The sequence below is a fragment of the Mirounga leonina genome, unplaced genomic scaffold, assembly GCF_011800145.1.
Source record: "Mirounga leonina isolate KUSES-001 unplaced genomic scaffold, KU_Mleo_1.0 Mir_109, whole genome shotgun sequence".
In the NCBI taxonomy this organism is placed as follows: Eukaryota; Metazoa; Chordata; class Mammalia; order Carnivora; family Phocidae; genus Mirounga; species Mirounga leonina.
In genome coordinates, this window is record NW_023270244.1 from 5,312,789 (window position 1) to 5,327,015 (window position 14,227).

General features: G+C 38.3%; 1 protein-coding gene across 3 annotated transcripts in view; it reads left to right on the forward strand.

Annotated features, from left to right (window-relative positions):
• The window catches only part of LOC118020146 (receptor expression-enhancing protein 3), a 99,185-nt gene extending 85,193 nt beyond the window's left edge, over positions 1–13,992 (forward strand). For 2 of the 3 annotated variants that reach the window (XM_035020117.1, XM_035020131.1), the window contains 3 exons: positions 1,792–1,939; positions 9,808–9,962; positions 10,650–13,992. In XM_035020117.1, the coding sequence (XP_034876008.1) occupies positions 1,792–1,939; positions 9,808–9,962; positions 10,650–10,706 (360 nt within the window). In that variant the 3' untranslated portion in view covers positions 10,707–13,992. The remainder of the gene's footprint in view (positions 1–1,791; positions 1,940–9,807; positions 9,963–10,649) is intronic. The other variant, XM_035020123.1, reaches the window with a different exon arrangement.
• The last annotated feature ends 235 nt before the right edge of the window (positions 13,993–14,227 follow it).

A 14,227-nucleotide genomic window follows, 5' to 3' on the forward strand; every position in this document is an offset into this window, starting at 1 on the left:
GAAATGGCATTTGGTTTTAACATAATATGATATCACTAACTCAGAGTAGCTGAATCAAGATCTTTTTTCAGCATAAAATACAGTAAAGTCTAAATGTTTATAGTGCCTCAGGTTTTGAAATCTAGAAACTGAGAGCTGCACCATTAGGGATGAGTTTCTACAGTACAATTCTAACTAGAGGCAATCATAAATTCACACGTGTGAGAAGAAATAATAGTAAAAAAACCTTTAGAAGAATATTTTTAAAACAGAAGAAATGAGTCATCTGTATGCTATGCAAATTTTTTAAGTCGGTAATTTAGAAATTAATTTTTCCTTTATATTTGGGGAAAAAATGTAGTTAGGTCTGTAAAGTTCAGAAATGTCCCTTTCAGAGCTGGGCAGTGATGAAAACTATTGAATTTTCTGCAGTGTTGGAAATGTTCTCTGTCTGTGCTATCCAAACAGTCGCCACTTGCCACATGTGGCTAGTGAGCATTGAAATGTGCAATTGAAGAACTAAATTGTTAATTTTAGTTAATTTTAGTTAATTTAAATTTAAATACCCACATGTGCCCAGTGTCTATCATATTGTTAAGGCTTTAAAATGACTTAAAGTCAGGGGTGCCTGGGTGGCTCAGTCAGTTAAGCGTCTGACTTCTTCTCAGGTCATGATCCCAGGTCCTGGGATTGTCCCGCATCAGGCCCGCACTCAGCAGGAATCTGCTTCTCCCTCTCCCTCTGCCCTTTCCCCTACTCATTCTCTCTCTCTCTCAAATAAATAAATAAAATCTTTAAAATAAATAAATAAATAAAAAGACTTAAAGTCAAATTGCATAGTAGTAGATATGCCTTGCCACATAGTGAATTCATTAACTAAATATCATTTTGTGATTCTTTGGCTTTTATTTTTTTTTTTTTTTAATTTTTTTGTACCTTGTACTAAGTGGAGTCATTACCACTCCTGACTTAGCTTATCTTTAAAACAGTATGTCTTTGGGGTGCCTGGGTGGTTCAGTCCGTTAAGCTACCAGTTCTTGGTTTCAGCTCAGGTCATGATCTCAGGCTTGTGAGATTGAGCCCCGCATCTGGCTCTGTGCTCAGCAGGGAGTCTGCTTGAGATTCCGTCCCCCTCCCTCTCCCTCTGCCCCTCCGCCCCACACACGCTCTTTCTCTCTCTCTCTCAAATAAAATAATAAAATCTAAAAAAAAAAATTTAAACAGTATGTCTTTTACCTTAAAAACTTCTAAATCGGGCGCATGGGTGTCTCAGTTAAGAAACTGCCTTCGGCTCAGGTCATGATCCTGGGGTCCTGGGATCGAGTTCCACATCGGGTTCCCCCTGCTTGTGCTCTCTCTCTCTGTCAAATAAATAAATAAAATTTTTAAAAAATTTTTTTAAAAATTAAAAACTTCTAAATCATAAGCCCCGAAGTGTCAGTTTTAGGAGAGAGCAAAATACGGATGCTGTCTGCTCAGAGGGTACGCTCGTCATACGTTTGTGTTTTTTTTTTACATTTAAAACAAATTACAAAGCCGAAATGTTTGGGAGTGCAATATACTGATGTCTAGAACTTACTTTAAAAGTGGGTTGATGGATGGATAGATGGTAGGTGTGTGGTAAAGAAAATAAAGCAAACTATGAATAATCTAGGGCTGTTCACTGTGCTATTCTTTCAACTTTTCTGAAAGTTTCATAAAATCAGTCAACCTCATGATAAAATGTTGGGAGAAATTTAAATGTAAGCATATGAAATATTTTAAAGTCTTTTTTTTTTTTTTTCTCGGATCTATCACTTCTCTGTTAAATAGAGCCAAGGAGCAATAACCGAACGTTTACGAAGTTTTAGTATGCATGATCTAACAGCTATCCAGGGCGATGAGCCTGTGGGACAAAGGCCATTCCAACCTCTACAAGAAACAAAAAAGAAAAGTAAATCAGTCTCCGGTGAATCAGCAGGTGTGCTTGTTTGTTTTGATATATTTTTCTTTCACAATTGGAATTTTGAGTCCAGGTGGGTACTAAAATAATACATGGTAACTCTGAATTTGAGTAGACACGATTTACGCTGATGTTTGTGAATTTACATTTAACTGAAGTTGTCTTTCTCTCAGTTTTCTCTAAAGTTAATGCTTGCCTTTTGTTGACTCTAGAGATAATCCAACTAAGAAAGTAACAGTATCCTCTTGTGCCATCATGAGTTTTTAGAAACCTTCGGTGTGGCCACGCCCACTCCCCACCCTGGCACGAGTGATTAGTCCTCTTTCAACTCAAACTGTGTAGTGACATCTAAGGAGTCACTCTTTACTATTTTTTTTTAAACACTCTTTACTGTAAATGCCATGAACAAATAAGGATAATTGACTCACAAGATAAAACGTTTGAAGTGGGTGACAAAGGATGACTCCGTTTGTAAACAGGATTACTGCAATGGGAAATATGTTGGAATAATATATTCTCGTTCAAGAACTAACTTATAGGTATTTCTAATGTAAATTAGGAGCATGGCAGAGGTGATATGTTCTAAAACTTCAACAAATTATTCTGATCTTAGAAATATACACATAGGGGTGCCTGGGTGGCTAAGTCGGTTTAAGCGTCTGCCTTCAACTCAGGTCATGATCCCAGGGTCCTGGGATCGAGCCCCACATCGGGCTCCCTGCTCAGTAGGAGCCTGCTTCTCCCTCTGCTCCCGGCTTATGCTTTCTCTCGCTATCTCTGTCACTATCTGTCTCTCTCTCAAATAAATAAATAAAATCTTAAAAAATACATATATACACATAAATAAAAAGACATCACTCCTTAGTCATTTTATCACATGTAAGAAAGTTTTAGTTCAAGGCTCAGCTAAAAATTAAGATCTTCACGACATTTCTTATTAATATATTGTTAAGTCCATAAGATACAAGGCTATTCAATGTTTTTTTTTAAGTAGTTTTCTTTTGAGGGAGGTTAAAAATCGTCCTTTATATTGAAACCAATTTGAGAAGTAAAATAACAGTTCCTTCCTATATAGAAAAAATAGTGAACTTTCTTCTGAGTTCTCTCTAGAATGAATAACTTTACAAAGTGGGTGGCTGCTACGTAAGAGGTAGTAATTAAGCATTGGCCATTGATTAAGGTAGTAATATCTTTAAGAATGAGAACCACTGAACTTTGAACCATTATCCTCAATACATTAACAGTGTAAAAGTAGTTTCCAATATAGGCATTTTCTTAATACACGTTTAAAAATTGGGTATACTGGTTTTGATTATGGGGTCTACTGTATATATTTTGCTGGATTTAGACCAGTTATCTGAGTCCTTTATCAGCGGTTTATTAATAATTATACTTTAGAATTGGCTAAGAATGATATTCTGATATTTAAATGAAAAGATGATTATAAATATGAAAATCCATAGCTATCTTTATGATATTCATCTATTAAACTTAAAATGATGTGACTATTTTAAGATAGTAAGGTGCTATTTAGTTCTTCTGTTAAATTTTAAGCCGTGAAAATTAAAATAACTTAAGATTAGAGAGATATGAAGAAAGTAGTAGCAGTACAAAAAAAGGGACTTGTTCAGTTATGAAATTAAAATTTTAATATGCATTACTTTGCCCAAGTTCCAAGTTTCTTACAGAATGGTATATATTCTGAGCTTTTCTTCCCTAAGGAAGAAATTTAACAAAAACATTCTCTCTTGAAAATATTTTTAAAAAGTAGTAAGGTTCCAGAACAGGAATAGTTGAAGAGAAGATAATTATAGATAGTCTATGTAAACACGAGTCCAGATATACATGGAAGTTTATCAAATGAGGATGATGCCCTTCAGGTCGCTGGGGGAAAGGCAGAATTAAATAAGGGTGTCAAAATAATTGCTAGACTTTGAAGATGGGGTAGGGAATGAAGTTACACTAACTCTGTCTCAAGCCCTTCATCAAAATACCTAAAAGGTTAAGACGTACATGTAGGGCACCTGGGTGGCTCAGTTGGTTAAGCGACTGCCTTCGGCTCAGGTCATGATCCTGGAGTCTCTGGATCGAGTCCCGCATCGGGCTCCCTGCTCGGCAGGGAGTCTGCTTCTCCCTCTGACCCTCCCCCCTCTCATGTGCTCTCTCTCTCATTCTCTCTGTCAAATAAATGAATAAAATCTTTAAAAAAAAAAAAAAAAAGACGTACATGTAAGACACTGAACAGTGGGACATTCCTGACTATATATTTATACCGTTAGGATATGCCGGACTTCTTAAGCATGACATCAAAACCAGAAGACATAAATGAAAAACTTGAGAGATTTTTCTATATAAAAAAAATGTATAAAGGGCGCCTGGGTGGCTCAGTTGGTTAAGCGACTGCCTTCGGCTCAGGTCAGGATCCTGGAGTCCCGGGATCTAGTCCCGCATCGGGCTCCCTGCTCGGCAGGGAGTCTGCTTCTCCCTCTGACCCTCCCCCATCTCAAGCTCTCTCTCTCTCTCTCATTCTCTCTCTCAAATAAATAAATAAAATCTTTAAAAAAAAATGTACAACATATAAGGGGGAAATATTCCACGCCATAAGAAAACAAACTAGAAGAAATATTCTCATCTGATACAGGCAAAGGGCTCAGATTTTAACCAAAGAATTCTTGCAAGCCAATTATTGTTACATCTACCAAAGAATACAGCTGACCAATTAATACATGAAAAAGAAACTCAGCCTCACAAAGAAACAGTAAATTAAAATGGTAATCATAGTAATTTTTGCTCACCAGATTGGCAAAAGAATTTTCTTAATTAGCACTGTTCTGTGTTGGTAACTATTCTAGTACTCTATTTCTGTATAACGAACTACAAACAGTGGCCTTAAAAAAAGTCACAGTCCTTTTATTTTACTCCTGAATCTGGGGGCGACTGGGCTCAGGCAGGCAGTTCCTGCTCAGGGTCTTAATGCAGCCACAGGGAGACAGCACCTAGGGCTGGAGTCATAATGTCAAAGGCTTCTTCACTCACACGGCGGGTATGTTAGCTGTGAAGAGTCACACAGCAGATGGCTCAAAGAGGCGGGGCCTCTCTGGCCTCTCCTTCCCTACGTCTCTCTACGTGCTCTCTCAGAGCTCTGGGGCTTCTTACCTGGCAGCTAAAAGCTCCCACAGCCAGTCTTCCAAGAGAAGTGGCAGGAATCAGACAGCATCACTTCTGTCTTAGGGCAATCTATTGAGACAGGTACCTATACACATCCTCGAGATTTAAGGGAAGAAGAGGGCACCTGGCTGGCTCAGTTGGTGGTGCATGCAACTCTTGATCTCGGGATTGTGAGTTCAAGCCCCATGTTGGATGTAAAGATGACCTTTAAAAAGATGTAAAAAAAAAAGAGATCTAAGGGAGGAGGAGAAAAGTGTCAGACTTTGTGGACATGTTCTAAAATCACCACAGCAAGCATGTTGGGAAACAAACACTCTCACTTTTTAAGAGATTTAAGTGGAATAATCCTTTTTTATGACAATCTGGCAATAATTATCAAAATTTATTCCCTTTAACTTAAGCAAAAAACTTCTAGGACTATATCATAGAGAAATAATCAGACAAGTGTTCAAAGAAGTATGTACAAGAACGTTCATCTCATTGCTTATAGTAACAAAATACTGGAACAAACCAAATGCCTAAGAAAAACGGTTAAACAGAAGCGTGGTTTATTAGCCATGAAAATTCATACTGTCAGTCCATACTTGCTGACATGAAAACATATCCAGATCATGGGGAAATAAACAATAACAATAAAACAATATGTGTGTTATGCTGTAGAGACACAATAAATAGGTGAAATGCATTAATATATTTGAATTTTCAAATGTGTATACATAGGGAAGAGTCTAGAAGGGTATTGCTAAATTATCAACAGTGTTCAGTTCTGAGTATGGGACTTAAGTGATTTTTTTTTTAATCAACCTATTTTCAAAATCAGAACAGTACTCTTCTTTTTGAAAAATAAGGTACTCATTTTTTTATGTCATGAATTATTTTTTATTTCATTTACTTCCAGAATTCCTCAAGAAAAAATAGTAAGTTTTTCAGTGTGGTAATTGCATCCACATTGCAAAGTGTTTACTGCTTCATGTGATCAATACATTTACTTCAGGTGCTCTGCTTGTTCCCACAAGCAAACTCAAATATCTGGAAATTTGAATCCAGTTTGAAAACTCATCATGGCCTGCTGTGAGTGGTTTGAGGTTAAGTGGTCAAGAGAAGTCCTACTTTGATGAAGTGATTTAAGTCTGCATGTTGTCACTATGGCAAAAAGAGCTCCCTCCAAATGCTTCTTTGTAAGAAAATAGATGCCTTGGACATGATGTTCACATTCCTTGAAAGGACACCACATTGTGATAAGTGGAAATATTTTTTCTGCAAAGATACTGCTGCTCCCATATCAGTTAAAAGTGGCCCAATGTTCTGTTTCAATACCAGTAAATAAAGAAATAAAGCATATATTTTTTGTTTTGCTTTAGGTGCTTTACATATTTATTTAATCCTTAAGATGACTACACAGTTTAAGTATTTCATCTTTATTTTTTATCTTTTTTTAAGATTTTATTTATTTTGACAGAGCGAGAGCACAAGCAGGGGGAGTGGCAGGCAGAGGGAAAGGGAGAAGCAGGCTTCCCGCTGAGCAGGGAGCCCGATGTGCGGCTCGGTCCCAGGACCTTGGGATCATGACCTGAGCCGAAGGCAGATGCTCAACCGACTGAGCCACCCAGGCGCCCCTAATTTTTTGGATGATTAAACAGTCATAAGGAGATTAAAATACCTTTCAGGGGCTAACTACATAGTCAATAACAGAAATGAGGTATCCACGGTTCTCTTTTTCATTTATAAAAAGGCTACACTTCGTGGCACGGTTGGGCTGGAACTAGGAATTCCAGTAATTTGAGCAGGTAGCAACCTTAGCGATGCTTTAGTCAAAGATGGTGGACGGGTGTGCTGCCTGCTGCCTGCTCCCGTGCTCACGGTGGCAGCCATTGCTGAAGGACCGTGGCACTTTCCCACGCTGGCTCACAGGCCCCCTCAACATAACGCCCCGCACAGCTCGACTGGGTCAGAGTTGGCATTCATCCTCTCATCTGTCTCACCCCCTTACCGTACGAGAAAACAGGCCTGCAGAGAGGCAAGACTCACTCTGGGTCTCACGGCTCATAGGTGGTCGAGTACTCCCGTGTCCTAACATCGGTCCAGGCCTCCTTCCAGGTCAAACTTCCTGTGATTCCACACTTAGATTCATATGTAGAAACGGCTTAAAGCGGTGGGTGGCTAAGTACTGGATTAATGTTGGCTTTTATTATTACTATAAGGGGGGAAACTTAAACTATACCAACTCTAAGATGGAGGAGCTGTGTGAATCCCGGGTCCGTTTCCTAAAGTGGAGACAGCGCCCAGGGTCACACAGGCTCCTCAGCCTTGGGTCCCCAGTCACTGCTCCTCAAGAATCTGCATGCGAGGGCTCTGTCCAGTGTAGATCAGTGATGTAAAGCAGTCGACCTGAGCGCCACTTTGAATGGCGGCAGCGGCTGCACTTGGCCCGGGCCTGGCAGTCCCGTGAAGCGCTCAGCCCACTCACCGAGGGCCTGCTCCGGGATGGCACCCAGATCTGGGCTTCCCTCATCGTCTCAGCTCTCCCTTCTGCCCCCAACACTTGAGTCCTTGGACAACTTGGATTAACATTTCAATCCATCACTTTCTCTGAAACCATAATTAGAAAACTAACAAGATTTGTTACCTGAAATTAGGAAACAAAGAAAGATATATATATATAATCCTCTTTTGAATGAAGTTCCAATTCCTAATCATATTCATAAAGTGAGGAGTGATTAAAATAGCAAGGACCATGTTTGTTGACCTGTAGTCTTATGCTTCATCTGTGACCTTAGAGAACTTTCTGGTCACAGTTGCTTCCTTTCTGACTCTTTCCTTGATTCCTCATTCTGCGTTTTACCTTAGTTTTATTGGGGTCGAGAATATTGTGGAAGCAACAGCGATAGATAAAAATCTAGAATTGACAACCTAAAAACAATTTTTTTCTGGCTTATTTTCCCCAATTATAAAAATAATACAATTTTTTAATTAATAAAATTGGGCAAATTTTTTTAAAAAAGAAAAAATTTAAAATCACCTAAAAGCCCACTTTCAAGAGATCTAATGGTTTCATTGTTTTTTCCTCTGCTTCGGTATGTACATTTTTTTTCCACTTACTACTGTATCAGGAGCTTCCTGCCAGGACCACTGACCCAGTCCCTCTCCGGGCCACGCTCACCTTCTCGCAGCAAACAGTGCGGCTACCCCCTGCCCTAGCCCCCGGCAGGGGCTCTCTCCTACCTAGAACACAATTCCTTGGACTGAGGCAGGAGAACAAAACATCTTGGCCTAAATTATGACAGATTCTACTCCCAAATCCTTCCAATTTTTAGCCTGGAAGCCTGGCAGCATAAAATTGTACTTGCATAATATAATATACAATTAAAGGTGTGTATCTTATTATGAGACCGAGAAGCTTATTAACAACTCTTCATGGTTTGTTTCGTGAGTTTGAAGTTATTCATGGCCTGGGAGAGCAGATTAATAAACGTTTAGTCAGTATGTCTTTCTTCACGTGCAAGGAGTCCATCCCTTGCCCCCTCCTGAACCTGGGAAAACTCCTTTCTTCCTCACCTGAGGATTTAGATATTTATGCTCCTTATCCTTATTAAAGGAAAATTTGAAACCTAATAGGGTCGTGTAACCTAACCTCACCCTCGTCTTTATAACTGACTGCTTTTCTAGCACTCTGGTTTGCTATAGACTTGGGCCCCTGTGTTGCTCCATCCAGGCGGGGGTTCTCAAAAATGCAGGCCCTGCACCAGGGCATCAACATCACCTAGGGACTTGTTAGAGATGTAGATTCTCCTCAGCTCCACTCTCGGCCCAGCAGTCTTTGTTTTAGCAAGTGCTCCAGGTGACTCAATGTGTGCTAATCAGTCTTTACTAATAAAGTCTACCAAGCTTGAGAACCACGGCTTCAGGAATGGGAGCGTTCTTGTCTGTGAATCCCAGCGTCGGAATGCTGTCAGACTTCCTGACAGTAACCAGCCTGACTACCTGGATGTTTGCAGATTGGCCAATGTTAAGTCTTCTGGAGCTACATGGAGCAGCCTGTTGGCACACCCACACGGCCTCGTGCTGCCTTCCTGAGGCTGGTTCTTTTCTTTGACTAACATCTGTCATCGCAGCCCGTGGTGTTTCTAATTACTGTAGGCCATCCAGCTGGGTTGTATCTCAGCAGCTGCAACAGTGTTGGCTTAACATCTCCATCACCTGCCCCCGGTGAACTTAACTCGCCCAAAGTGCCAGCCCCTTTGGGTATTATTTGACTCCTTAAATTCACCCTCCCGTTCCCGCTCTCGACAAAAGTTTTGACGCCTGGTGGGCGGAAACCCTTCATTTCTCATTAAAGTCAAAGGCACAAATGATAAACACAATAAAACACAAAATTGCGTAGATTGTTTAGAGTTCACGAAGAGATCTGTCTCAATATATACCTGCTTATACTCTTTGAGTTTCGAACAAGATGTTACCTACTCAAAAATAAATTATTTTGAATTGTTCTGAAAAACGCATAGTAAAAATAGGAGTGGTCGGGGGCAACTTCCTGGAAGCAATGAATGATGAGCTTGATCCAGAATAGTGTGCAGGGCAGAGACTGGTGACAAAGGAAAGGGAGCACATTCCAGATGAGGAAGGGAGAGGAGTGAGGGGGCGAATGCAAACCAGGCAGAGAAGTGCACTCAGAGCACTGTCCTTTCACCAAAACATGCTGGTTTTGACCGCTCGTTTAGGTTATGGAATTCCACTGAAAGACGGAGATGAGAAAACTGATGAAGAAGCGGAGGGGCCGTATTCAGATGATGAGATGTTAACACACAAAGGGCTTCGAAGATCGCAAAGCATGAAATCTGTGAAAACCGTGAAAGGCCGCAAAGAGGTTAGTCAGGTACAGAGTTGTCTTCCTAATGATTCCTATTCCTTTCCCTGCTGCATTATCACTCAGGATACTAATGATCCATAAGGGAAGAACAGGAGGAGGAGATCAGCAGTTACATTTAAAATTCTTTATTCAGATTGGATATATTAGGATCTCTGGAAATTTACAAAATGGTAAATCCCTGCTTCCTCTGTGAGTAGAAAATGGTATTCTCCTAGAGCAAGTCATACGGTGGTCATGAGCACCCCAGTGTTAGCCCTACACGTAAGCAAAGAGAGCAACTAACAAAAGTAACTACATAGTTCTGCTTTGAACCAACCCTGTATGAGGATTAAATAGAAGTTTATCCATAATAATATATTGTCTTTGTGTCCAGAAAGCAGTGGAGGAATTCAGTCTGTCTATGGCCTCCGATCATCGGGAACCATTGGCATACCAGGCAGAGCAGAACTGACAACAGTTAATGTTTTTGTTACTAGCGATAATAGCGTGCAGCATATATCCAACATAGTAGCAGCTCCATGTTTGAGTATGTCAGCAGCAGTGTCTTCTGAGTTTGGAAGCACACTTCGAGGATAACTGACGCTTTATATTAGAAAAGTCAAAAAATTATTACTGTGATTATGAGCTATTCAGTTCTATCTAAGTTCAAAAGTAATCGTCTGATTTGTGATAATGACCTGTTTCTCTCTTCAGGTACGGTATGGATCACTAAAATACAAAGTGAAGAAGAGACCACAGGTGTATTTTTAGTCATCTGCACTTCAAGAATCCCAAGACAAATTACACTAGCACGTTGACTTTTTTGCTAACATTATTCATTCAGGACTTACACATTAAAATAATACTTTAAATTGTGGCAGTGATAGGGTTTATTTTCATCAATTTAAATAGCTTTTAATTTCTTTCACCGTTACTTCCATGTCCAGAATACGAAAGGTAGTTATGCAGAGCTTATTTATGTATATGTATATATATCTCAGAAATAATAGAAAATTGTGTTACCTGTTTTCAAATTCCTCAACAACACTGAGTGCCTGGGATATTAAGATGAAACACAAACCCACAGTATACTTGAGTCTTTTTACGGTTTAAGATACATCAGCCTTTGTGCTATTGTATTTGTGTTTACCTCTGTTTATATTCTATCTATCACATGAGGATAGTAATTAAATAGGCCTCTGATCCAGCAGTGATAGGACAAGGGTATAATGTAAGATAACAGCATGTTTTATATATCCTTTAAATTTTTACTTTTTTAATACTTTCTGGTTTTTCCATCGTCGACTGAAAGTTTTCGAAACAAGTGTTTGAAAGCCTGGTCTCCACATAGCACTTTTTATTCCTGACTAGTTTTGCACACTTGAAAATTGTTTACTTATTTGCGACTGTACATTTAAGTTTTATTGACACTATCTTTACTGTTATTTGTCACATCCCGACATGTCACATTTATGCCTTGAATTTCGTCATCTCTTTTCCTGTGGGTTTCATTTGTTAAATTCATTAGATTCTAATAATATGAAAATACAGCTCATTGTTCAACTTTAACTATTTTTAACTCTCTGTAGGTGAGAAGCTGTTTTAAACATCAACCAGTTTTCCATGCATCATAGTTGAACTTAGCATGTTCTGTTAACACTGGTTACATTTTCAGCATTTAAATAGAGTAGTTTTTGTGAAACAAGGTCATGAAGTTACCCAACAGTTGGTCCATTCACAAGCCTAGCACTGATACGTGCTGCTGATTTATAAATCTATATTGACTAGAATCATTTAAATCTCCCGTCTTCTGGCTGAGTTCGTTCCCTGAAGATAGGTGCCAATGCAAAATACAGATGTTAATCTTACATACTAGAAGCTACTAGAATAGATATTAGAAAAATATTTTTTTAATCCAAGAGATTTTGAATTACAGAACCCGGAGGCTTTTTTAGGTGGCATTGATAACTATGCATTCTGAAGTCTCTATTTCTGGTGGTGGTTTTAATGATCCGTAGTCAAATTTGTACAGTTAATTCAGATAATTTACTTTGACTGTTCTGTTTGTCGAAAAGAAAAAGCAGTGAGCAAGATTTGTGAGATCATTGACTTCTCTACCTTTTTAAGAAATGAAACCAGCTGGCAATGTATATTCAGGACCTCCTCAGAGTGTTGGCAGAGAACAGAATGTTTATTTAAGAGTACCTTAGTTTAATTAATACATTGCTCTTGATACAAGTCTCAAAACATTTTCTGGACTATCTCACATTCTTGATATATAACATCAAGAAAAAATTCGCTCAACTTCTTTTCTCCAAAAGTTTAATTCTATGAATATCTTCATCTACTTTACCTTGACTAATTTGTAGCCTTTGAGTTTCGAGAAAAACTCTTTGTGTTCAAAATTCCTAGGGATTCTGATTATAAATGCTTGGAATATTGCAAAACTCCTTGGAAGGGAGTTTTATTTCTATTTCCTCGTACCAGACTTATTAATACAAATGCTACACCGTATATGTCTTTCCTGCCTAAAGGCAGTGTCATCTCAAGTAGCCTGACAAAGTCACGTAAGTGACTCTATCTAAAAACATTACCTGTGCGGGCTGTTCTGCTCCATTTTATCTTTTCTAAGTCTGATCTGAGTATTAAACCTATTCCTTAATTATAGTAAACTCATAAATACTGTTCTAAATTGGAGGCATTATTTATCCCTCTCCACAAATAAGACAGCACAGGTCGCATGTCCTTCTCCACACGGTGCTTCCTCTGGTCTGTTTCTACTGTTACACGCAGTGGATGTCACTTTGCTGTTCCATCATTCCTTTCTCTCCTTTCCTTACATTTCTGACATTTTGCTGCTTTTCTCTTGTGTGTGTTTTAGCATGCCCTTTCCTTGGAACTTTGTGTGATAAGCTTATAAATCTTTGTCTCTTTTAAGGTGGAACAGGTCAGTTTTTGTTTCTCTGCTTTTGAGTCCACTGCTTTTAAAAGAGGTAAATTTCTCTCTCGACCACAGTGCCTTGTTTTCCCAATGCCACCATTTGGTGAAGGGGCATGAGATGCTGCGCAAGCCTATTTAAGGCGATATAATGGTAGCTGTTAAAATTTATGCAGAAATTGTAGCCAGTGTTTTATTTTATTATATATTCATTCAGCTTGTGCATTAATATTAACTGTTCCCCGAGTTTGTTTGGAAGTGACAGTTGATCTATTCTTTAGTTTACCGTGTTTTTTCTGGGATAAAAAAACGAGCCAGAAGTAAGTCTTATTGCTAAGTAATTAATTATGTAAACCCATGTAGGTCCCGCACAAGATTCCCTCCACACAGTTCACTCTATGTATGTGGATTTGGCTAGAAAGTGGTAACTGCCAGCATTACTGATTATAAATACTTGACTACACAGATTGATGGAACAAAATTATTAAAGTGTTTTCAGGGAATTGAATCCATATGTCACCACCAAAGATTCATACAGTGTTAAAAAATATGTAAATATTCCAAATCTCTGTAAAACACTGGTTAGATAAATATGTCTTCTTTCGTTTCCTTTTTTGATAACATAGTTTGAGCTTCTGTAATACTTGAACTTTTGTGTTAAAAAGAATCCAATGCTATTTCCTATTAAATATGAGTAATTTGTATGTTTAATTGGAATGGACTAAATTTTTATTTTGGTTTTCTTTTATCAGGAAAATTAAAGAGTTAATATGTATCGACAAGCAATTTCCTACATGTTCCTATAGGCCAATTCATTTGCAAAGCAATTAGGCAATTTTGAAATCATTGTTACTGTGGTATGCAGTGTATATTTCTTAGTAAACATCATGTAAGAGTAAAACTTTCCAAAAGAAAAATACAGCTTTTTCCTCTAAATGGTTAAAGATTTAATCTTCTAGTAGTATTCTACAGATTCGTTGTATATTAACTTTTTAAAAATTGACCATGAATTAACATTTTCTCCTCTAACACCTCTTAAATCTGTGTACTTTCATAGTTCAGAGAAAGCTGTTTTGTAATTTTTTAAACTCTTTGTAAAGGCTCTCTTGAGGCCTAGTATGGGGGTAATTTTACAAATGTGTTTTTTGAAAACTTTAATATAAAATAAACTCATTTTATTAGTGACAGCTTGTATTGTTTTTGTGTGTCAGAGGTCAGAGTACCTATGTTGGGTTCCATAAATTTATATTATTTATTATGGAGTATGTATATAGTATTATGTACATATTACATAATAGATAATGTATCCACACACTTAAGATTCCAAATCACAGAGCAAATTATTAAAAAATCA